Below are 26,624 nucleotides of genomic sequence, written 5' to 3'. Positions count from 1 at the left end.
TACAATTTGGGTACATGCAGTTGGTGAGTACTGCAAGGCTCCACCAGATGTGTCCAGGCACTGGAACCGTGACTTGAGCATCCCAAACACATGCTTAATTATGTTTCTTGTTTGTGCGTGTGCCTCATTATGGAGTTCTTGTTCAGGTGTGTGTGCATTTCTGATGGGTGTTGTCAGCCACAGTTCCAGTGCGTATCCAGCATCCCCCACTAGGTGACCATCAGGGATGTCCCCATTGGCAAATCTCTGGTACAGCTGCGTCAGATGCCAGATGTGGGAATCGTGATAGCTTCCAGGGCAGCCAGCACACACATTCATTATTATGCCCTGGGCATTGCACACGACCTGGCAGTTGATGGAGGGGAAGCCCTTGCAGTTGATGTAGACCCTACCCCGCTCACCGGGTGGTGCTTTGATGCATATGTGCGTGCAGTCTATTGCACCCACTACCTCAGGGTATTCTGCTATTTGGTGGAAAAGACACATATTGCTGGCCAATGCCTCACAGGAATTGGGGAAATATACGTGGTCACTGGCATGTGCTGACATGGCATCCAGGAACTGTTGGGAGTACCCTGGATGCTGATGCCTGTGAAATCCCCATCATATCACCAGTTGGTTTCTGGAAGGTACCTGTAGCGAGTATTCTTATGCCAACACATACCTTGGTATCCACTGGGATGGGATCCCCTTTGTTGGTTGTGTGTGTGAGGCATGGTCAGCACAGCTCAACAATTGCTGCAGGAGGTCTCTGTCCACCCTATAGCGCTCCACTATCTCCAGCTCATGTAGCCCCTGGTAGGTTACCCTGGGTCTGTACACTCTTCTCCGTCTCCTCACTGTGGGTTGCTCAGCAGCATTCACAACAACATCCACCCTCAGCACCTTGCACATGTTGGTTTATGATAGCAAGAGCAGCCCCTAACATTTTATCTGACTTAAGCTTTTTAAGCTTTGCCTCTTTGTATACTGCAGTGTTGCAGAGTTCTTGGGGAAAAAACAGGGAGGGAATGCTGTTTGCAGAAGTTAAAGTGCTGGGCTGGGCTGGGATAGTCTGCTGCCTGTGTAATTGGCTGATTCTGATATAGTTCACCTGGCAGCTCTGCTAGTTCTCCTTGGTTAACTTCCTACTACTTCTTTTCCTTCCTTTTCCCTTTCTGTTTCCGCCCGGGGCAGCGCAGTGCAAACACGTGCACACGCTGTGTGCATGTTTGCATGAAATTTCTGATCTTTTAACAGTGTGTACCTTTGGTTTCTCTTGCAATCCTGAGCAACTCAGGGCAAACACAAGCCACTGTGCTCCAATTAGCTTACAGCCTTTCTGACATACCCCCTCATGATGTTACCTATATTCTACTCTACTACTCACCTACTCCTACACTTACACTCTTGGGACATGGCTCACATGCTGGGGAAAATTGGGATTCACTATCCTTATCCTCATTTGCATAGGATTGCCTACTAATGCATGGTTACATCTCTCACACTGAGCCCCCCCCCCCTTAGCAACCACTACTCAGTGGCCATGTTGTCTTCAGCCTGCCATTCACCTGCATGGCAGGATAAGTTTTTTAGTGAAAATGCCTATTTTTGGCTATTTTTAAATTATTTTCTTGTTTTTTAAAGCGCCGCATGCTTGCTCGGTGCTGCGCTATGCTTAAACATCGGAGATCGGGGAAAAAAAAAAGTTACATTTTAATAATTTTAAACATTTATAAATGCCAATGGCCTTATATTTGGCCATTGGCATGCTTCCTCAACTGCATGCATCCTTTATTTGGAGCTGTCATAGCTACGTTTAGCTATTTGCAGTACGGTACTCAGTTACCAATGGAGTACATTTCTGCAGATAACACTAATCTTCCACGGACAGGTTAGTTTTTCCTGGATTGCAAATTTACCTCATTTGCATAGCTTTCAGCAGCAAATTAGGTAATTTGCATACCATGACACTGTCCGTGCAAGAGTAGCTTTAGCAGCTCTCGTGCACGTCCCCTGCCGGCTGTTCCTGGATCGCACGTCAAACATATTGCCTATTTGACGTCTTATGCTACTCTACAACTCCATGCAAGCTTACGTAAATCTGGCTCTTAGAGTTTGCCACCACTCATATATCAGAATGCAGTTTAATTCAGGAGTAACACCATCATCATATAAAATACAGTGAAATGTCACCGTGCAGCACCAGTGTATGCACATTATACTGTATACATATAACTTAACCGGCATTTACAGTTTAGTCATTACAATAATGAGTGGTTACTGTGCTACATCATGAAAATGTGGGTTTGATTTTATTTCTAGTTGCACATTGATCTAATCAGCAATTCATGTAACCATATCTATGTTCACATGATCGCCCCTGAAATGGTCTCTTGTAGGCTGAGAGATTTTGCACACTGCCAAATACTTAATTTGCAATATACGTTTTACTGAATTAAATCAAAGATAGTCAGTAAAAAAGAATTATCGGTACACTTGTTTTGAGAACGATAGCTGTAATTTTCAGTTACAAACACAATGAATTGTTCAACTACAGATATTTGCAAAGTAAAGATTAAGAGGCAGAAACCATCAAACAGGCCTATAGTATGAAGTACAAATATCAGACAGATAAGAGTGACAGCAAAACAAAACAAATATTCTTACCATTCCTTGCATGAGCATTTGTTGTGTAAAACCCATTCCTGATAGGTAAACGACCAGTCAGCAAAGCTGCTCTTGCTAAGGGGAAGGGGAAACCAAGAACATTAATCTGATGAAAAGGTTGTTTTGGTCATTTTGCTATCTGAAGTGGACATTATACACTGTATTTTCAGAATATATTGTGATTATACTTGTCATGAAGAATAAAGTCTGAAGCCTTGAAGTAACAAAACTGTAGTGACTTTGCAATAATTAATGTGCTAAATACCATATAATATACTATTTTCATAAACCAGCTACAGTGGCTTGCCACATGATGTCATATATGTTGTTCTTGCTACTTAACTGCATTAAAAAATAATTATTTTCTTGACGTAACATTTCTTTGAGCATTTATGGATTTGAATTCAAGTAAAAACACATTTGCACTACAAATAATCCTCTCTTTCTCTTTTGAATTCTAAAAGAAATACTTAAGGTAAATTATTTAATTAATGTCAATTGATTAAGTTAATTATTGCATGGGACACACAGACATATTTGGCATATAAACTAAAGGATAAAAAAAAAGTTTAGCTGTGTTCCCCACCATCCTTACATCTCCAACAAAAATATCACCTTTGGGGAGCCATACCAACATTATGAAGGTGTATAGTGTGTAGTTCTAACTTGTCTAGCACAAGAAAACCAGATATTAAACATGATTTGTGTTTTGTAAAAGTACGGTATATGCTTTTTGCTCTGGACCCTAACATTTTTTAATTATGTTCCGTTTCCCTGTATGTGCACAGCACATAGTGCTACCAGACCTCTTTCTTATCTCACTTATTCTCTCAGCAGTGGTTGCCAAAGCATCTTCAACAATGGGCTTGCCACATCTGCTGTGCACATTCCTACTCATGCATCTTCAAGCGAGGGCTAGTGGATCTCATGTATTCTTTCTATTCAGTACTCTCTAGTATTCACACAAATGACATCAGGGTGTAACCACTTACCTTTAGTAATAGAGCCCATACTTTTGTTTTGCTGCCCTTGCTTTTGAGCAGTGACACTGAGGTAATCCCTGGGGTATATCTCACCCGAGCATCCATTGAATAAGATTTCCTGGGAGGTAAGTGCCAGTGCTCACATCCACATATACCGAGTTTTATTTCCACAGCTGAGGGGTCTTTGCTCTGCCTATCTGTATCCCTCAGCCCGTCCTATTAATAGCCCGTGTATCGATGTTTCATTCCTCTCCCTCCCTTGTGGCTCTAGCGGATCTAGATTTTTTGGTGAAGCCCTTGGCTCTAGCTGGGTTTAGATTGGCCATGTTAAGGGTTCATCCCTGGAGCTGGCGGTGGCGGCCTTATAGAGCTGGGTTCTTTCCGGTCGGGCGGCATGGGACAGATGTTGAGACCGCTTTGTCGAGCCTTATAGGACAAATGTTGTGGCCCCTCCAGCTTTTGCAAATGTCCGGGTCAGATACATTCGAATGGGGCATTCGTGTCAATCAGTGATTGATGGTGATGGTATGGGAGACTATGACCTCCCTTCTGATAGGATGATGGTATAGGGAGATAGCAGGTGGGCATGATGAAGTCTTCTTCCCTTCTGCTTTAGCTACATGGAATTGACCGAATGACAGACAACTATCAACCTGTCGCCCAGGTCCTGATAACTACTACTATCTGTACTCAGTGGATTTGCCTGATATTTGGTAGCTGGGGTAACATGACTTTTCAGTATGACTATGCATTTTGGCATTAACTTTGGGCCAGCCAGTATGACAGTTATCCCGTTCTGTGGGGCTGATACAGAAGGATATCTGTAATCAGATGTGTTTTTCTACTATGGCGCGGTTTACACAGTTCTCTGCACTTTTTGTCCAGCTCCAACTGCAGTGTGTTTGCTTGTACTTGGAAGTGATGCCCAGGCAATAGGGCCCAGGACTGGCCCTGTAGGGCGTTGCACCACTTCGTGACAGGCTTTGAGGTCTGACGCCCAAAACCTTTGACTCTGACCCTGGCAGGTTTCTGTCCTCCAAGCCCAGTTGCAACCCATCTTATGATGTATGGGTTTGTGATTAAGCTGGAATGTTTTTCAATGATACCAGGTGATCAGTACGTAAAGGCCTTCGCCAGATCGAGGAGTGAGCTGCTTGTGGACTGTATGGACCTCATCAATAAGCACAGGCTGTTTCGAAAAAGTCAAAGTCAGTTTAGAGCATGATCTGCCTTTGACAAAATATTAAACCAAACTGGATCCAAAGTCTGCAAATTTAATTGTCTTTGTATTTATGGGTCCATTATGATCCTCTCCTTCAAACTTCTGATTAAGACTTGTCTATTCTAATGAATGATCAATTTCCAATTCGGTGGAAGCACCGCCTTTGTGAAGTGATGGGACCACAGTTGCGGTGCACTACTGGAGGAGACATTATGAGTAGGTAAGACTAGCTAGCTGTCTAGCTGTGGGGTTTAATTCCTCGTTGGGTGATGGAGCACGGCAGGACACCACACAGTCCCATGGATGCCAGCATTTTCTTGCTTTAAGGAGAGCAGTTCTCACTTGGGCGTTGGAGATGTTTGGGGGCTGCAGGCGCTGTATGGGAATATACCTCTTTTGGGGGTTTTTGCACTGAACCTGTCAGCCAGTATGTTGGCAATGTCTGTAGGATCAGTAATCTTCACATCATTTTGAACTAGTTCTGAGCATATCTGGGAGTTTCCTGGTCAAGTACTATATCCTTAAAAACACTAACCCTGGGGGATGAGAAATTAAATCAGGTGAACTGTGTGACAGGTATTCCTTCAGACTCACAGAAATGAGATTTCCTCCCAATGACCATCATCACTAAAACTATCTTTGTTCAGTATTCAGAAACCAACATGCAGAGATTCCCAAGCCTTTTCACATTCTTATGTATGAACGTCCTCTCTTTGCATGGCCAAAGGGGAAGGCCTCCAGCCTATGGTAGAGGTCTCTCTGTCTCAACACATAAGCCATGTGTTTTCTCCCTCAGGAAACACATCTGCCTTGAGCTGCCTACATGTCAGAAAATATTTAGCACCTCAGATATATGTTTTCACACATACACAAAACCAATGGAAAGGTCTGTGCTGTGAGGCTTCCTATGTGTTAGTTCCCATATCTGTCAAGATAACAGGTCTGGGAATGTTCAGCCTCTTCCTTCTCTGGCTGACCTCTAGTGATCAGATTCCTTTCCCCAGCCAGAGTCCCAGTGCCACGGATGGAAATACAGCCATTATGCAAATGGGCGCATGCTATGTCTACAAATGCTTACCTACTGAAAATGTCTATCTGTTTATATGTTTGATACTAGTGCATTAACTCAGTCTTTTTGGAAAATGAGGCTACAGTGCACATACTTTTGTATAAGCATGCATTCACAATTAGGTCATCTCTGCCTTTCTTCGTCACTTTCAACAATAAAAGTATAGCTGCAAGAACAGAAGTCAATGTCTTGAAAACGAACCATGGTTTGGTACAACACGACACAGTGCATGGTGTTAACAGAATCAGAATTATGATGTTTATTTTCCAAATTACATCAGTATTGGCATGACAAAGTAACAGTACTATCACTTCCTTACCACTTGTAAGTTAATGCAGCCCTACCTCCCCCACCCAGGTTTCTTGACCTCAGTAACAGTACGATAGTGTATTATATGTTTGGGTGGAGGGATAGGGATGGGAAAGAATGATAAAAACTTTAACTGATGGAGTTAGAAGGCACTAGACAATATCCTATAAATGTTATACTAAGCAGGATTAGACCTACAAATCAAAAGCATGACAATTTCTTTTCAGTATCTATTAGGGTCTTCTCCCTTCCTGATGTAGACTAGTGCACAGCAAGGATGCTCCTTCCCAAATATTCTCTGCAACATGAACTCAGTTCCCAATGACTGCCATCGAGAGAAGTGGTTGCACTGAAAATGGCTTTACATAGATTAATGTCAGCACATCTACATAAGCAAAGGAAATGGATGAACATGCTGCATTAAAAGTCTATAATTTGATTTGAACACTGACTCAGTGTGCCTAAAAGTGTCTTGTAGATTTATTAAAATATGACCAAACATCCTTCAGCAAGTCTGCCACTTTGTAAAATTCTGAACATTTTCTCTGACATTTATTTCAGATAGTTTTCATTTTAGGACTATGGCTATGCCCTCTAGTTTTCATTTTAGGATTATGACTATGCCCTCTCTGGTCAGTATGCTCAAATTGTGACACTAATACTTTAATGTATAACAGTTATAGACTACAACAGATTTGAACTGATCCACTCAGCATATGCTGCAAGACGTGGGGAGGGTATGTAGCACAATGATGGCAACTCATAAGAGACAACACAGCTGTACGAGACGCACATCATAATGGTAAATGACAAAATCTATTTCTCACTGTCCGTTTTTGTTTTTGGATACTAGACCCTCTAAAATGAGACAGTAAATAAACCCTGAATTCCATAGGCAGTACACTCCGTTGCTGACTGTTGGCTCAAGCTATCAGTTAACACTAAATGAATGAGGACCCAAACTCAGGTTGTGACTAGTCAGTTCTTGCACCTGCAACATCACAAACAATTAACAAAAATATGCATAAAACAGAAACAGCATAAGTATCCCACCTGTCATCCATAACATCAGCATGCTTAACAATTTAAGTTCTGCCAGCAACACTAGTTTGCATTGGTGACTAGATAACATGTTTGCCTCTTAGGAACTTAGTACCCATTAAATTTTCAACAAAATAGGTAGCTAAATAGCAGTATATACATTTTGATACATATGAGCTAACTACAGTGTATAGTTACATGTCCACTCCCCTCCCACTATCCCTGTGAAATCTCTTCTAGCATATCCACCCCCCAGTAACAGGGAGCATATCATGAAAGCACTTGCTAAAGACAAAAATACTGTTTTAATGCCCCGACAATATCCCTGGTTGCCTCCTATATTGCCTTAAACATGCCTAGCAGGACCACTTGAGGCACTCTTCAACTACAGTCTCAAAACAGGTTAAGTGCCAGGTGAATGAAGGGCTGCAACAGTCATCACTCTTCGTAAGGGTGGACCATGAACTGACCCTAAGAACAGAGCCATCAACCTGATAAGTTTAATATGCAAAGCCATGGAATGAATTGCCATAGAAATGCTCAATAAGGACACTGGCAACGTACAGACACTAGACCCACACCAGTCTGGCTTTAAGAAAAGGCCTTGCCTACTTAACTTGATGGACTTCTTTGAGTGGGTGACCATGGTATGGATGAAGGGAAAATGGAGCATACTGCCTACCTTGACCTGGCCAAGGCTATCCATACAATACCTTACTCAAGTATTGTTGACAAACTCTCAGAGCTAGGCATAAATCCCTACATAACTCACTGGATCGACATCTGGTTGACAGGATCCAAAAAGTCAGGATTGGTGAGATCATCTCCATGAGGAGATCAAACATAGCAAAGTACTCCAGGGCTCCATGTTGGACCTGTTCCTATTTGCATCTACTTGTCACAAGTCTAGGCTAATGTCTAAGGCCTCTAGTTCTCCAAGTTCTCAGATGACTGTAAACTGGGAGCTATCACAGATTCCCCCCACGTCACCAAAATCCTACAATAGGGTCTAACACAAACAACTGACTGTTCCAAAAGCCACTGATTAAACTGCAATGCAAAGAAATGTATTATATGATCTTCATATTCATCACTGCTGAAGTAGCCTTAGCTGTGTGGGTAGATGACCATATCTAACTATATTTGGGAGGTGAAAGGAGAGGGGTCCAAGAGCCCCTGTAGAATGGTCCTAGCAAGCATGATCTAGACCTAAAGAATCAAAAGTATGTATGGATGACCAAATAGCAGCTTCTAGAACACTTCTAGAATCCAACCCTTTCCCAAAAGCCATAGAAAAAGCCAAGGTCCTTGTAGAGTAGGCCTTGACCCTGCCTGGAATAGATATGTCATGATGAGTACAAACAAGGTAATAGCCTTAAACAACCATTTGGAAATAGTCTGTTTTCAGGTTGTCCCTTCTTACCTTCACAAGAGGTGAACAACTGCTCCAAAGATCTGAGAGATTAAGTTCTGCCAAGATAGTATCCTAGTTATTTGTGTACATTGAAGGCATGGATTATCCCTTTTTCCTCATTTTTATTTTTAGGTTCAGGAAAGAAATCTGGCAGATGGACAGTTTGTCTTTAAGTAAACTCTAATACTATTTCAGGCATAAAAGGAGGATTCATTCTTGAGGAAACCCTGTCCTTGTGGAAAATGAGATAAGGTTAACTCACAACAGCAGCTTGCAATTCAGATACTCTTTCTGCAGAGGTGAGAGCAATCAGTAAAACTGTTTTTCATGTTAAGAACATCAAGTCAGACAGACTAGCTGGTTCAAATGGAGCAAGTATTAGCTTCTTTATCACAAAATTAAGATCCTAAGGAGGTGCCGCTGGTTTTCATGGAGGCCTCTTATGCAAAACCCCTTTCAAGAACATTTTGACATGCAACTGCCTTGAAACAGGAAGATCCATGGGTTGACATGCTGAAATGGCCAATAAATGAACTTTGACAGGAATAAGAAAGACATAGGATAGTAACTCAGACAAATACTGTACAGCCAGAGAACATCTAGCCCTGAATGGGTGCTGGTTATGTTGTTGGCACCAACTAGAAAATCTTTTACATTTGTCAATATACGACTTTCTAGTAGCAGGCTTTCTTAACTCCATTAGCACCTGCTGCAAGTCCTCAGAAAACAGGAATTACAACCCTATCATCTAGGCAATCAGTTGAAAATGACTGATGTTGGGGTGTATCAAACACCCCTGTTCTTGTGTGAGTAGATCCATTCTGTAAGGAAGCTTGTGGTAAATGCTCCTGGCCATTTCCAAAAGGAGAGAGAACAACAGTTGCCTGGGCCAGAAGGGAGTCACCATAATGATTATGGGGGATTCCTTCTGAATCTTTAGAAGTACAGAAGTACCTTGGATATTAGTGGAAAGGCATACAGGAACATTCCTACTGAAAGAAACGGCATCTGATTTCCAGGCCTTCTTGCATGGAGTCATGGAAAAGACTTTTGCCTGTTGAATGCATCCTCTCTGAACAAAGAGGTCTACTTGAACTCCCCACAGATGCATCAAATCTTGGAAGACTCATGAATCTAGTTCCTATTTTCTGCCCTGGTCCTGTTAAGCTTGTCTGCCACACAGTTTTGCTCTGACTGAATGTAGGATTCCTGTAGAGTGAGACTGTGCAGTGAAGCTGTATCTCAAGCTAACATGGTTAGTCTGCAAAAGGGGGTATAACCTGGTTCCCCCTTGCTTGCTGATGTACCACATGACTGTGGTATTGTCTGTAACCACTCGAAGAGATCCCGGGGACCAAATATGGTTCTGAGAATTGAGTGCCTTCATCAGGGCAACCATCTCCTTGATATTTATGTGCTTGCGTCGCTCTTTCATGACCCACAACCCCTGTACTTTCATCTCTCCTGAAACTGCTCCCCAGGCAAAGTCTGAAACATCTGCTGTGACTGACTGATTTGCAGCAGGGAGAGAGAAGAGGAGATCTTGATTTAAGGACATCTGTTGTTTCCACCAAGTAACTTCTCTTCTGACAACCCCTTTACTGGGATCTGAAAAGATAATGAGTGCTGATGCTGGGACCAAAGAGATTTCAGATATCACTGTATCTTTCTAATATGTCCTACCAGGGATATCATGAGAATCATAGATGCCATGAGACCCAAAAACCTTGTGGGATTCCCTTGCTGTGACCTAAGTATGAGTGGCAAATCATAGAAACAGATCTAAATAAAGATCTATTTTTCCTGTGGAAGAAAAGATCTTTGAATTGAGGTGTCTAGTTGACATCCCAGTAACCCAATTCTGTGTGAGGGAGTCAAGAAAGAGACTTTTGAATGTTTTATTGGAATCTCAGTTTGTGCAAGAGATCTTTCACCAAACGCATACATTCCTGGCATCTTGAAAAACACTGCAAAGAAAAGCAAGTTGTCTAAATAGGAAAAATGTGGATACCCTGTAGCCTGCAATGAGCTATATCTGGAGTTAGGCACTTTGTGAACACTCTTGGTAGGCAGTTCAAAGGGTAAGGCAGAAAACTAAAAGAGGGTTAGCAGTATGTATTTTTTCTCCATCTTGCAATTGATATCACAATTTTAACTAATTTTTATACAAGATCTAATACTTTACTTGGAATCGATAAAACAAAAAAAAAAAAAAAAATTACCAACAAAAGCCCAAAGGTCTTCTCGAGAACAAACAGAAATTCAAAGAAAAACTCCAGGTGACCAGCATGACTGTAAAATCTAATTTAGACAAGTGCTTTCATGTAGTTAACCTACGCTTTCTCAAGTCCTTAAAACAACAAAACAACATTCGCTCATTTTTATATCTAAAATTCAACAATTAATCAATAAAAATAATAATAAATTATGCAATTAATGTAATCGAACAACATTTAAACACTTAAATCATTTAAAAGGTCGAGCATCAAGCCCAGGTTTAATACATATGTATGTATGTGTATATATATATATATATATATCCGGGGTTAAATAATTATGTATGTGTCTGTAGTCTTAAAATCCATTTAAGTTCAATACGTTCTACATAATTATTTGTATTCCCTTCCCTCTTATCAGGAAAAACCATTTGTAGAACCTTAAAACTAAAACTATGCGTGGGAAATTCCATTGTGTGCCTAGCTAGGACATTTAACTTATCTCTGTTCTTGACATCATACATATGCTGGTAAATCCTCTCTCAGACATTTCAGGGTTTTACCCACATAAAAACATTTGCACCCCTTACACTCCGCTAGATACACTAGATTAATGGTGTTACAACTAGCATAAAATCTGGGTTCAAAAGTGAAACATAAGGTTGGATGTTTAAATTCCTGAGTCTTACAAATATACTCATGCATTCTGCAATTCTTGGATGGAAAGGACCCTAATTTATGTGTATGTAATGGTGTCCTTTGTCAATCACTACACAATAATCACTTCAAATTATAATTATTCTTATATGTGAAGCTGGGTACCGCTCTTATAATATTCACTGCATCTCTATCACCAATCAAGAAATGCCAATTCTTTCTAATTATATCACATACCCTATTATTATCATTGGCAAATCTCGTGACAAAATGAATCCTGTTTCTTCTGATATCCAATCCTCTATCGGGTGCTCTGTCTACAGAGATAGTGCGTCTATTATTCTGAAGAACTTCATTTCTGATTCCATGAAAAATGGATGCCTTATAACCCCTCTCTGTAAATAATTGCTCTAAATAATCTACTTCATTCTCTACATCTACAGCTGTATAACAAATTGTCTTTGCTCGATTTAATTGTCCTCTAATAATATTTGGAAAAATGTGCCTAGGATGCATACTACTATACACCAAAAGGCTATTCTTCCAACAAGATTTCCGAAACAATTTGGTACTGACAAATCCTGCTCTGTCTTTATGTATTGAAACATCTAGGAAGTCAACTGATTCAAAAGAGCATGCTGCTGTAAATCTTAGGAAATCCGTGGTAGATTCTAAATGTTTAACAAAAGCAAACAGAAGGGAAGGCCCTCCATCCCATTATATGAAAGTGTCATCTACAAAACGTCTGTATAACCTTATATGTGTACCAAATGCATTTTCATATAGATGTTTTGTCTCCCAGTAATGAACAACCAAATTCGCATATGAATTAGCACAAGGGGTGCCCATTGCAACACCACATTGTTGCAAATAAATTGTATTGTCATACATAAATACATTGTTGGATAAGATCAAATCCAACAGTGTACAAATCAAAATAATTTCATTGGTGTTAATGTCTCTCATAACATTCATTACATCTCTTACAGCCTATATACCATAGGCATTAGGTATGCTGGTAAATATGCTCTGTACATCCAATGTGACCATAAGACAGTTACTCAAATCAAACCTCTCACTATATTCTTTCAAGTCTTTCAAAAACTGGGATGTATCCTTCAAGATGGTAGGTATTTTACTAACCACCGGTGCCAATTTACTCTCCACATAAATGGTGAGAGGCTCCGCTGCCCATCCACCTCCATCCACGATGGGTCTTAAAGGTGGTTTCTGTAGAGACTTATGTACCTTAGGTAGACCTTTAATATATGGTGTTATATGGTCTCCCACATTGAAAAAGGAGTATAACTTTTCATCAATCTGTCTACACATAAGTAGGTCATACAGATTCTCCCTAATATTCTTGGTGACATTTACATATTGAGGATGTCTCAAAGGCATGTAAGTATGCACCACTCTTAACATCCCATACATAGCCTGTATATAGTCTTGTTTATTCATAATGACTACGGCCTCTCCCTTGTCTGCAGGTCTTATGCTTAACTTTTCATTACACTGTAAGGAATGCAGTGCTCGTTTTTCATCCGGAGTTAAATTATAAAAAGAACCTTTACTATTGTTATAAAAACTTTCACATACATCTTTTTCACAAGCTCTAATAAGCATTTCAATATGAACAGGTATAATGGGTGTGAAAGAACTTTTCTTACTAAACATAACATTGTCATACTGCTTATCATTCTTAAAACACAACTTCAAGGCTACATTCCGGCCAAACACCACAATGTAGGAAATGTTTAGTGACAAGAGTGGCAGAATTTAGTAAATCCTGTAAGTCTTTTTCTCCGACAGGGCAGGAACATCCCCAAGTTTAGCCCTAATAGACTCCAAAGTATGTTGCTGATACTTAAGTATGTGAAAAAGACAATTCACAGATCTAATGGCAAGAGTTGCAGAGGTGTAGACTTTTTTACCCCACCTGTCCAAGGCCCTAGATTCCTTATCCAAAGGTACAGGGTTTTTAGCAATAGTAGCTTTAGCACTCGTGGGGCCTTGAGAAATAATCTCTGGATCAACAGTAGGACTTTTGAAAAGGAATTGATGAGAATCAAGAACCCTATAATACCCATCAGGTTTTCTGGGGGCAGGAGGAACAGAATTAGGAGTTAAAGAATTTTCCATGAAAACATCATCCTCAACTTCCAAAATTGGAGGTATAGCCAGAGGATTATGCTGTGGCAAATGCAAAAATTCCTGATTCTTTTCTTAGACTGAGGAAAATCCTGACTTTCCCATTTAAAATGCTTCCTAGGAGTATTCAAAGTATCCCCAAAGGAAAAATTTTCTGGAGGGGAGGCAAAAGGGATAGAGTCTTCAGCATCAGAATCCTCAAAGCCAGAAAAAAGTTGAGTTTCCTTCTTTATCAGCAGAGGTACTGGAAACCTCAGAGTCTGAAACAGACAAAACATCAGGAGACAATTCCCTAACCCTCTTGGAAGGGGGGGGGGGTGAGAGCCCCTAATAAGGGAAAGAAGATCACTAGCCATCTTTACCAACTGGGACTGAGGCAAAGTAGGGGAGGCCGACATCTGCTTATGAGTAGATTTGCAGCTGGAGGGTTTGCTGGTAAACTGAAGGGACTCGGGAAGTCTAGTAACTGCAGAAGTCTGAGTTAAGGTAGTCAGTCTGGCTCTGGTCTCATGTTGAAGAGAAGAGGCGTCAGAAGCCGGTGCCTGTATAGCAGCTCTGGACCCATCTGAGGTGGCGACAGGCGGAGGGTCTGAAGACAAAATAGGACTCCGAAAAGGTCTTGGCAGAGGCCTGTGGCTGCAAATCTACAGAGTGCAGGGGCTGAGAAAGTGCCTCACTGACTACCGCTGGACTGACTATCAATTTCATCTGTGCGTCATCAGCAAATTTAACCCTAGGCCTGTTGCGGTCTTTGTCCTTACGTTTCGTAGGTACATATGAAGTCGGGAGACCAAAAGACGTTATACCAACGAACTTAGGCCAGACTCCAAAATGCTTATACAAAATTTTAGCTCTACAGCGTATGGTACACGGGTTGAAGGAAGCACAGAGATCACAGTTAGGGACGTTGTGCTCAAGGCCCAAACAAATAATACAACAGGAATGAAAATCATGGTGCGGAATCTGTTTTCCACAGGCAAGACAGTTATTAACTTTATCTGACATTCGTTAAGGCAAGAAAAGAGGGTCCCCAACAGGGTACTTATCTGAGGGCGTCTTCAACTTAGTATTCGGAATGCAAAAAGAAGGTAAACAGCCGACCGGCACTAGTGCGAATTGCATCTGCTTCGGGCTCCGTGGCAAGAAAGACTGAGGAAATGGTGTTGGCTGCCTCCCTTTATATCTGATGTTTTGACATCAGGTTTGCAGCTGACATCATATACCGAGGACTCTGGTATTTGGGCCGACTGAGGGCTACCAGTAGCCAGATAACCCAATTGTTAGGACTGCAACAGCGAAACACGAAGAACATCCTCAGTCTTCTCCCACTGAAAACACTGGGAAATTCTAGCAACAATCTAAGAGAAAGAGAACCCCCCCCCCCAACAGGGAGAATCAGAAAGTGAGCTGTCCTCCGAGTCTGAATCAGAAATCTGAGGACAAAACCCCGAATCCATGCCTGCATCTTATTCAGATTCAGAATCTTCAATCTCTAAAGGAAATCCCTTTTTCTTTTAAAGGATCACTAGCCTGCATCAAACCCCGAGCTAGTTCCAGTAAACTACTCCTATTCAAAGGAATTTGAGGAAGTGTTGACACATACTTGGTTTTCTGTTTCTTTTTGACAGGAAAAATGGGGCCAACCATCTTACTAATGACAACTGCTGCTTCCCCAGGGATGGGCACAGCATTCTGACCCAACAAGGAAACTTTCTCTGTTCTCTCTCTCTCCCAGGACCAATAAGAGTGGCTCTCCCTTGCCCACTAAGGGGGACCCCAACAGCTGCAGAGGACATGACCAACCCCCAGTCCATAGTGGCTGTAAGTGCTACACCAGAGAGATCCAGGGTAAAAGATGAGTAGTCTGAGGTACAACAAATGGCCACAACAGTGTCATCCACCTGTAGTAGAGGCAAATTGTTAGCCTGCTGTGGTGGCAAGGGCTGTTTGCTTAACTTTTTCTTTTTGTGGCTGGAAGAAGGACAGACCGTGGGACTGTGTTCCTTGGTCAAGCCAAAAATGATGCCTCTGTACTAGGGAAAACAAGCAATAAATGTCAATAAAAATCGCACTCAAAAAAAGTTGCTTATTTCTTTACTTATTTTTTGATTGAAAGTGCTTTTATACTGTGTTTTTCTAACACTATGATATCCCCATCACAAAAAAAAGAAAATATTTTCTGTAAAGAAATTGTGTTATCAGTTACTTGCTAGTTTTAAACTGACAGAAACGAGCGCTCCATTTAAAAGGACATTACAGTCTCAACACAATCCATTAAAGCAGAACACTTCCAGCTTTAAAATAACTTTCCTGAAGAGAAAAACAATAAAACATCAGTAAAAAGTAAGAAAATGGAAGTTTTTTCCCAAAAGGGAACTTATTTGCCTAGCTAAAGAAAGCACAGTCTGAGTATCAATGCTTGCAAACTTCAGAGGAACATACCCTTAAGCGGCAGGAAAGCAATAAAGGGCTTCACACCCAAAATTGCCTTTTAGTCAACTCAGCTCAAGCTGCTTGACAGTTTAGGAAAGTGAATGGTGCCCTGAAGCCTTGGAAGCTGGCCAACTGTTATATCCTTGGCAGGATACAACCCATATAGCTAAAGCTACTGCAGCAGTGATCAATATACAGGACATGTAATAGTACCACTCTCCTCAGCACTTATTAAATCCGTTGAGTACAATGTCCCGTTTGGCATATACCTAAACAGGCACTTGCAACAGTTGGAATGCCCTCAAAGTTTCCTCACCAGGAGAATCCAGGGTATGAATACCTTATCCTGCTCAGATCGTCCTAAGGTCCGATCTCTGTGCGCAGTCTCCTACAGGTTACTGAGAGGTGATCTAGGTCTAGCATATAAGGCATTGTCAGATCCAGCTCTAATGAATCTCTTGCACATTTGGAAGCAAACATCACAAGAAACGCTAGATCCAATGACCTGAACTTTGTGACAAACAGAACTTGCTGGTGGGACTGATGTGTGTCTCAAAGGACGCCCGCACTATGGGATAAGCTTTCCATCTACATGAAGCAAGGTTCATCTCTGATCCTATTCAAAAGAAACCTTGATCACTGGATAGGAAATCGCAAATTCACCCCCAGCCTGGCCCCCATGTCTCTGATCGACAGAGGGTGACAGTAAATTAATCTCCAACTAATATACTCCCCCCATAACCCTTAGCTACCTCCTTTGTAACATACCCCACCATGTAGGTGCCCAATGAACTCTTGGATAAAACTGGGTTGGGTTGCATGGCTAGGCTTGTAAAGACCAGGGTGATCACTGGTCTAGTGTAAACATATGAACCTGTATGCTCTGCAGAAGTTCCAACCAACTCAGTGTACAATATAGACTTCATGATATTCAGACCACATCTGCTCTTTGTGTGCTACTTATTAAGTTTTCTGACATGGTATGGTGTCAGACAATTGATATATATACATGACACGAGCAAAAGATCTTCCTACGAATAAGTAAACAAATATGCTTGCTTTCAACAGTCTCTGTTTAAAACTACAGAAATACCACTTCTGACAAAAAAACAGCACTACAACCACCTGGGATCCTTATCCTGCAAGGAAACCTAGCCAACGACTGGAAGCTCTGGATACATAACTTTTGATTTATTCCTCACTGCAGGCCGATTAGCTGAAAACACTGAAGTTCAGTTTACTGCAATTCTGCATGTTCCAAGGAAAAAGGCAAAAAAATATTTCACTTGATCTTTGACGTTTCTATGTGCATCACAGCAGCTGATGACAAGTTTAATGCCACGGTGCCTTTCTGTTCTTGTCAATCATTTTTGTGTTTTTGTACAGTGGATACCTATAGCTGCACGTGGTTCAGCCATTAAAGTCCGTGAATGCATAAGCATGCTACTCCCTACAACAATGTCAAAGAGATAAAAGTTAAGTTAATCAAGAAAAAAAAATTGTTTTTTTACAAAGAAAATTAAAAACAGATACACAGATGACAAACTAATGGAGGGAAACTGTGTTATTGTTATTCAGGGACTGTATACCATGATGCAGAAGGTAAAAAACATTGAAGAACCACTTTAACTGTTTTTCTCAATGAACAGAAATGGAAAACTCAGGAATTATAGTCAACCCAGGAATAATCTGCCATTTATTTGACTGTCTTCCACAGTACACAAAGTGCTACAGACACTACAGATGCATATATCAGTGGCTCAGTAGGTGGTGTACATTACTTGGATACTGAAGATTAAAGAGTCTGTGGGTTTTATTCTCACACCAAGTGATTTGATTCATTCTCCAGTACTGACCATATGACTAATTACAGCACAGGGGAGGATGAGTTCCCATTTGCTTGAGTTCGTGATACCTCATGTGGATGTAAATGATCCCATGGCATTTGCTGAAAACAGTAGGAATATATTATTTAGTAAAACAGAATTTTACATATAAACGTTTACATTCTATGTACATGCATCTTTTTTTTCTTTATGTTTATATACACAAAAAGCTTTTAATCCCTCCACAATTTCTAACCATTCACCCACTCTTTTTGCCAAAACTAGAATTTCAATTTCTTTAAAACATCTCCTATGTTTCACTACGTAAAACTTCCTCTGTGTATCCTTTCAAATTAAAATCTTGAAAATAACTTTATGCAGCCAATCACAAACATTTTTTGTGGGTCATAATGCTTTTCAGCATATCCAAAGTTATACCTGAAATACATTTTCTAACATATTTTGCAAAATAATTGGCTAAAAGATAATGTTTTGCAATATAAACATATTTTACATAAGGATGTTGGAAATTATCTGGCTAAAAACCTACATATATGTGTGTGTGTGTGTGTGTGTGTGTGTGTGTGTGTATATATATATATATATATATATATATGTGTGTGTGTGTATATATATATATATATATATATATATATATATATGTATATGTATAAACACACACAAATGCATATATATGTATATACACACACACACACACACATATATATTATACATACGTACATAAACACACACAGATGTGTGTGTACATATATATATATATATATATATATATATATATATATATATATATATATATATGTATATATAAAAAGAAACCTTTGATATTTTGGAAGTTACATAGACACAAGGCTATTCTTGGTGTTTAGGTCAGTCTTTATTTGTCACATTTTGTGTGCTTTCATGTATTATAAAGTTTGGAAGGAACATAGACGCTAGGCTATTCTTGGTGTTTTGGTCAGTCTATTTATTTATATCACATTTTGAGCGCTTTCACATATTGTAATGTTTTCAGTCGAGCTTCATTTTCTGATGATATTGTACAAATAAGGTAACATAATAGCAGGAGAGTTTGGGTATATCTAAAGATGATTAGCTCATACTCATGAAGGTATTCTAGAACAAAAAGCATAGTTTTATACAAAAAGACTTGCTAATTCTTAACTATATTTGTACTTCCTTACTTCTTATCAAATTTAATCAAAGTATAAAAAATGGTCAATTCCTTTGCTTAAGGAGAGAGAATCATTTTTCTACCCTCCCTGCATATGCTATATTAAGTCCTTGTGATGTTTGACAGATATTCTCAGTCTGGTTTGCATTTTTACTTACTAAATGGCACCATGTCAGGACAAAATATTGCAGGACTCTAGTGCTGTTCTAGTATATTCAGGATTTTTCTGTACAAAGGCCACTACTGTGTCAGGTTGTACAAAATTCTACTACTACTACTACTACTACTAATAATAATAATAATAGTAGTAAATAATAATAGCTTTTAGAAAGGAAAACAATTTTGTATTTTAAACTGTTCTGAGGTCACAGCAAAAAAGAATAGTGAATATTTAGCATGGCAGTTACAAGATGAACAAAATCAGAATGCCTCCAAACATCTGTGTGTGTCTGTGTGAAAGTAGGGTTAACATGGGGGGATAGAAACAAAATATTGGCCCTCTCTCAAGGGTACTCCAGCATACTTAATTCATATTATGGAAAATATAGTTGCAGGAAGCTCATAAAATAGAAAAATAATAGATGGCTAGGGACAGTTCAGAATGAGAGATTTCTATGGGATGATATTTTTGACCAAAATAAAACAGTTCATTGGCCTGGCTCCATACCACAGGAAATGGATTCCAGACTCCAACACAGCTGACCAGGGATTGACTGGCAGGCCTGGAACTACAGGAGCTGGCAAAGGAGGAGGAGGAGTAAAGGAGAGTAGCCTGCTTGCCTTGCCCCAGGAGGGGTGGTGTCTGTGCCCACACAGGTGCACACTGAGCAGTGCTAACGTACTGATGGAGACTGGGAAGCTCATCAATGCTTTAGAGGGTGGGTCAGCGATGCTTGGAGGGAACAGCCTCTGCAGTCATTCCACTGCACAACATTCCCCCAATGTTTTACCATGTGCATGCAGTTATGGATGGAGAAAAAAAGCAGAAAACCTCAAACCATCCCTGATGACCGTCTCAGTGACGTCCCCTGTCAATCAACTCGCACTCCAGGAATTTGAAATGAATGGGCCAATTGACTGTGGAGGGAGCTGAAGATCAGACAACAGTGGCAAAGATCCCTCTCCTCTCAAAAAGTTTAGCAGGGGGCATTACAGAGTAAAGTTGGTTAAGGTGAATGTTGATCAATGGGCTGCAATTTATGACTTGTATAGTAAAGCCTTTAAAACAGGTTCTGTGAGGGATGGAATACACTAGAAAGTTACTGCAGTAGATAAACCTTAAAAACATAGGAGAACAAAATATGTGATTACTTTAACCAGTTCTAACCAGAACTAAAAGAAATGACAGTAGCCATTAAATGGAAAGCTAAAATGAAGGCAAGTCACTGCACACCCTTCATATACACTCAGCAAAGAATCCGAGCTTCCCTATATTCTAAGTGGGGTCTGTGGTATTCACCTCAGGGCCTCCTGCTCCACAGCCATTTTTCCATCCCCATATGACTGCAACACACACACACAAGTGCTTTCATTATCCCACAGCCTACACAATTACTGCACAGCACTTCACAGGACACTGCTAGGGCACATTCCTAGGTTCATAGGCAAGTACTAAGCTAACCGTCCATCACAGCTATCTTAAGCCTAGTCAGTTTCCCTTTTTGTGCACAAATTAACCAATTCCACTTGGTTAGAGACTGGTCTTACCCATCCCATGGTCAATAATAAGAAGTTATGTACCTACCATAACGTTCCATGTTAGTTGTCTTCTCTCGCCTTCTTTCTTGCTTGATGGGTTCGGAGCCGATCCTCGGCTCCGACTCGGCACTTGCTTTAGCTCGAGAACTCCTTTTACCAGCTCGAGGCAGCCCCATATCCCATGATGCAAGGCAGTAAGTACCCAGATCTCGTTTGTTGACAAAGGGCAATAACACCAAGCATAAAATACTTCCCAAAGGAAGAAGAAACTTACAGATGGAAAAGGACCAGGTCTGAATGGTCTTTAGCATAATAGTTTCTTATACAGGGTCTGTCCAGGCCAGGGGGAGGGAGGGAGGGTCGCAAGAAAGAAGGCGAGAGAAGACAACTAACATGGAACGTTAGGGTAGGTACATAACTCTTAATGTTAAGTTGTCAATCTCGCCTTCATTCTTGCTTGATGGGACCGTCCCTAGCACCTCTATCCTGGGTGGCTCAATGGAACAAACTCTTGAGGACTGTAGAGCCAAAACTGGCTCTGTCCCTGGAGGCCAAGTCCAATTTGTAATGGGAAACAAAAGTGTGAGGAGTGGCCCAAGTGGCGCTGCACAAATAGTGTCCAAAGGCAGTCTAGCTTGAAAAGCTGTAGAAGTAGCTAAACTCCTAGTTGAATGTGCTTTAGGTTTTGAGCACAGCTGTTTTCCCCTGATCGTATAAATTTCAGTGATGACCGAAGAAAGCCATCTGGACAAAGTCATTTTAGAAACAGGAAGGCCTTTTTATTATCCGCATAGGAAACAAAAAGTTGATCAGATTTTCTAAATTTTTTTGTTCTATCCAAATAATATCTAAGCTGACGGTGGACGTTAAGATAATGTAGTTTTTGTTCGGCTCTATCTGAATAGTTAGGAAAAATACAGGAGATCAATGGATTGATTCAGATTGTTCTTTGAAGCGACCTTAGGTAAAAGGATGGATTGGTTCTCAAAGATACTCTGTCTTTGTGAAAAATCAAATAGGGGTCGAACCGAAAGAGCATGAAGTTCAGACACCCTCCTGGCAGATGTAATAGCCACTAGGAATAAAGTTTTCCAAGAAAGATATTTCAGGGAACAAGAAACAGCTGGCTCGAAAGGGGGAAGAATCAAGGATGTCAGCACTAAATTTAGATCCCACTGAGGAAGAGGATTCCTGATTGGAGGCTTTAGTAGGAAAATTCCTTTCAAGAAGGCCCTACAGAGCCTATGGGACATAATATTATGATCTGCTATCCCGACATGAAAATTAGAAATAGCAGCCAATTGAACTCTGACTGTGGAAGAAGAGGAGCCTGCATGAAAAATCTCTGCTAAGAAGTCCAGAACTGCCTGAACAGGGGCAGTAAAAGGATCAATATTTTGGGCCTTAGCCCAATAAGAGAAACGTTTCCATTTGCTTGTGTAAATCCTCCTGGTAGAGGATTTTAGAGAAGCTACAATGATGTCTCTAACTGGGTTAGAGATCAAAGGAAGCCTGGCTAAGGAAGGAAGTGGAGCAACCATGCTGTGAGGTTGAGAGAAGGGATTGACCGGTGCAGCTGACCGGATTGGTGAATCAGTAGATCTGGCACTGGGTCCAGATGCCACGGCTGCACCAAAAGGTGATGATGGAGGAACGGGAACCAAACTTGTCGAGGCCAGTAAGGGGCAATGAGAATCAATTTGGCTCTCAAAACGGTAGCTTTCTGGATCAACTGAGGGATCAGAGGAAATGGAGGGAAGGCATAAAGAAGTCCCTGGGGCCAATCCTGGGTCAGAGCGTCTCTGGGGGGATGGCCTGACAGAGGAAGAGGCTGAAGAAGTCTGGACATTTGCTGTTTTGGGGAGTAGCAAAAGATCGCAACATGGGCGACCCCATTCCAGAAAAATCTCTTCCGCTATAGATTGCTTGAGAGACCACTCGTGAGGCATGAGGATAGCTCTGCTCAATCTGTCCGCTATAATGTTGGTTTTCCCAGGGATATGCGTTGCTACCAGAAACCGATGAGAGGAGATCGCCCATTGCCAAAGTCTGAGCGCTTCTCGACACAAGGGGTAGGACTTGGTTCCGCCCTGTTTGTTGATATACCAAACTACAGACATGTTGTCTGTGTGGACTGCAATTGTCCCTACGGGAAGAAAGTCGTTGAGGGCTTGCAACGTTAAAAGCACTGCTCTCATCTCCAGGACATTTATGTGCAGATGGTACTCGAACGGTTGCCACGTCCCATGAACCATCCTGCCCTGATAATGACCCCCCCACCCGATCAGGGAGGCATCCGTGGTGACAGTGGCTATCGGGGACGGGGGTACAAAGCACCTGCCTTGGTGAACCTGAGACGATGTGATCCACCAAGCAAGATGTTGTTTGCATGTCTGTGTCACCAGAATCTGGTGACGCATTGGGAGTTGCTGGTATGACCACTGTGTGAACAGCATCCACTGAAGGAGGCGCATGTAGAATCGAGCCAGGGGAAGAAGAGTAATGGCCGCAGCCATGAGACCTAATACCTTTAGAACCATTCTGGCCTGTACTTTCTTGCTGGCCAGAATGATCCTGACATGAGTCTGAATGTCTGAAACTCTTTGTTCTGTAAGGGTAGCTGACATCCGAACAGTGTTTAAGTTTGCGCCTATGAAGGTAATAGACTGGCAGGGCGATAAGGATGACTTTTGAAGTTGATTGAGATGCCTAAATGAGAACAAAGGTCTATTGTGTAATCCCTGGCTTGTATAAGCTGATGCCTGGTGGTGGCTGACAGGAGCCAGTCGTCGAGATACGGAAACACCTGGGATCCTTGCCGTCTCAGGTGGGCCGTGACCCCTGCCATGCATTTGGTGGACACTCTGGAGGCTGTAGTGCGACCGAAGGGCAGGGCTCTGAACTGGAAGTGACTGGACCCCAGCCAAGCGGAGAAATCTCCTGGGCGTCTGTGAATTTTGATGTGATAGTACGCATCCTGAAGATCTATTGAGCACATCCAGTTGTCCTTCTGTAAGAAGGGCAAAATTGACTGAAGAGTGACCATTCGAATCTTGTCTTCCTGACAGACTTGTTGAGTCTGCTGAGATCCAATATTGGTCTCCAGTCTCCCGTCTTTTGGGGACCAAAAGAACCTTGAGTAGATTCCGGGCTCTGAATGGTCTATTGTAACTGGCTGAATGGCTCTTTTTTGCAGTAGTTTTGCGATTTCTAACTCTGCAATTTCCCTTAGACCGGGTGGTACATCTGGAAGGGAACTTGAGGGGAAGGACTTTCCTCGAAAGGAATTATGTAACCCTTGGATATGATCGACTGTACCCATCTGTCTTGAGTGAGGGAATGCCAGGCTTCTGGGTACAGTGATAATCTTCCCCCGACTGCCTCCAAGGAGGGACAGCCGGGCAACACCTCAGGGATGTTGAAAGGGCTTATCAGAGAGAGGCTCCCTGTTTCCCTGGTTCTTTGGACCCCCTCTGCCTCTAGAGCGGCGTCTGTTGTTGTTACCCCCTCTGCCTCTAGGGGTAAACTGACCACGTGAATCCGGCGTGACTCCTTGGGATTTACGGAACCACATCTTCCCACCCTTCTGTCCTTTGGGATAAGGCCTAGAAGGGGTGGAAAAACGGACTCCAACAGCAGAAAGAGTCTTGCCGTCCTGCTCACACCTGGTCAAGGTTTCCTTCACCTGAGGGCCAAACAAAGCTGACCCATCAAAGGGAGAATTTGTGAAGGACGCCTTAAAGGGATCCGCAAAATCACATAGTCGCATCCAGGCTTGGCGTCTAAGAGCCACACCTGTGCCTGCGGCTCTACTCGCTCCATCCGCAGCATAAGATATTAGCCGCATGGAGGAGTTAGCAATGGAATTGAGGGTTCCTAGCTGCGAAGCAATCTTTTCTTGAGCCCCTGCAGCTGTAGGATCCTGAACTACTTCTCCCAGCTCCTTCAGGATATCTCTCTGGAGTCTGGTGAAGTGACAAAGATAATTCAGCGATAGCAAAGGTCGCTGAGGAAAACATCCGCTTGTACCTATCCATGGTCCTAGAGTCCTTATTAGGAGGATGGACGGGCACGGAAGGATCTGCAAGTTCCTTTTGGTGGCGCAGCCACCACCATGGCATCAGCGGGACACCCTTGGTAAGGAATTGTTTGTCACCGGGCAGTGATGAATTTTGAAGGCCTCCTAGGGACTGGCTCTACAGAGTCAGGAGCTGCCCATGCCTTCGTGCAATAACCTGCATAAGGGGTCGAAGGCGGAGACACCCAGGAGGTGGAGGGCCGAGATCCAAGCGCCTCTAGGTATACTGACTCATCCTCAGAGGGATTGTTGGTGGGCCAGTTTCCCTCTGTTTCAGAAGTTCTAGGATGTCTGAGAAGGAGACATCCTCAGAGAGGATCTAGGGGATCCCTCTGACTCATCAAAGTCAGTATCGAAGTGACAGACTCGGGGAGTCTACATGCTTCCTCTTACAAGTCCTCTTCCTAGGAGGATCTCCCGAAACATCAGGAGAATCCTCGGAAGAGGGGAAATTCCCAATGGGGAAACCTGAGGCGGAGGATCTCTGGGTCCTGTAGCAAGAGAAGTGGCAGAGATGTCAACAGGTACTATAGAGGGAGGAGCTACGGGAACAGACTGCTGACTGATACCAGTGGCCAGTACACTCTTCATTACCTCGAATGCTCCCTCCCAGGCAGGTCCGAGAGAACCCGCCCGAAGAGCTAGGAACTCCGGGACCACCGAAGGGAAGTCTTGAGGCAGATGTCGGAGCCGAGCTCACCAAGGCCGAGGCTCCAAGGGAAGAGCGGGCTCGGACAAGGGTCCGATGCCACTCACCCTCGGAGGAGACCATGGAAGCCCGACCACGAATCCCTCTAAGGAAGAGGAGATAAGAGTAGAGGCTGAAGGGACAGAACGCGGTATCCGTCCTCCAGCCATAGCAGTAACCATGCCCGAAGACTCCAACTCCAAACTCTGGGGTAGAGTTGAAGGAGGAACTGTAACGGGGTGTGGACTAACAGTCGTCTGCTGAGACGGACTGTGTAACATTTGGGCCAGTACCTGTGACTTGAGCAATCTACTGACCACTCTCTAGGTCATGATCTGACAACCTGGATGACCTTGAAGATCGGCTCCGATGGCTCCGTTCCGATAGAAGAGGCGAAGCCGGAGCCGAAAGTATCGGCTCCAAGGAAGGAGACCTCGACCTCTTCCTGGAATGAGCCATCGGAGCCGATACTACAGATCCTGTCGGCGCCGACTTCTCGGAGCCGACAGAACGTCTCGATGAATCGGCTCCAGCCGGAGCCGATACAGCCACCAAAGTAACGGTGTCGGACCCGACACCGATGCCTGTGCCACATGGGTGTCGGAGCCGATCGGAGCCGACATCGAAGTGGTCAAAATAGGTTCGGCACCGATAGCCATGTGCTTTGTAAAGCCAGAATCGGCTCCAGCCGGAGCGATCTCGACTCCGACGAGTCGGAGCCGAGGCCGCAGGCTTAGGAACAGAAGCCTGGGCCTTGGAAACTCTTGCTGGTTTTGATGGAGCCGACTTAGCCGGAGAGCCCTCCGGCTTAAGAAGGCCCCTAAGAACCAGTTTGTTATGTCTCTTCTGCAGGACTCTCTGGCTGAAGGAGTGACAAATAGCACAGGAGTCCTGCAGGTGAAGAGGGCCCAGACAATACAGGCAAGAAGTGTGACCGTCTGTCAGAGACATCTTCTGACAGCACGAGTCACACTTCTTAAAACCTGAGATCCTCTCCT

The 26,624-nt window shown here is 42.5% G+C and overlaps 1 protein-coding gene across 2 annotated transcripts in view; it reads right to left on the bottom strand.

Moving 5' to 3' along the window:
• Positions 1-26,624, bottom strand: part of GALNS (galactosamine (N-acetyl)-6-sulfatase) — a 1,207,745-nt gene that overhangs the window by 1,069,490 nt on the left and 111,631 nt on the right. For both annotated transcript variants that reach the window (XM_044081696.1, XM_044081697.1), the window contains exon 3: positions 2,650-2,724. In XM_044081696.1, the coding sequence (XP_043937631.1) occupies positions 2,650-2,724 (75 nt within the window). The remainder of the gene's footprint in view (positions 1-2,649; positions 2,725-26,624) is intronic.

Source organism: Protopterus annectens, chromosome 8.part1 (genome assembly GCF_019279795.1).
Source record: "Protopterus annectens isolate FY-2018-M chromosome 8.part1, PAN1.0, whole genome shotgun sequence".
Lineage (NCBI taxonomy): Eukaryota > Metazoa > Chordata > Ceratodontiformes > Protopteridae > Protopterus > Protopterus annectens.
This window is presented reverse-complemented; position numbering and strand designations above follow the sequence as displayed.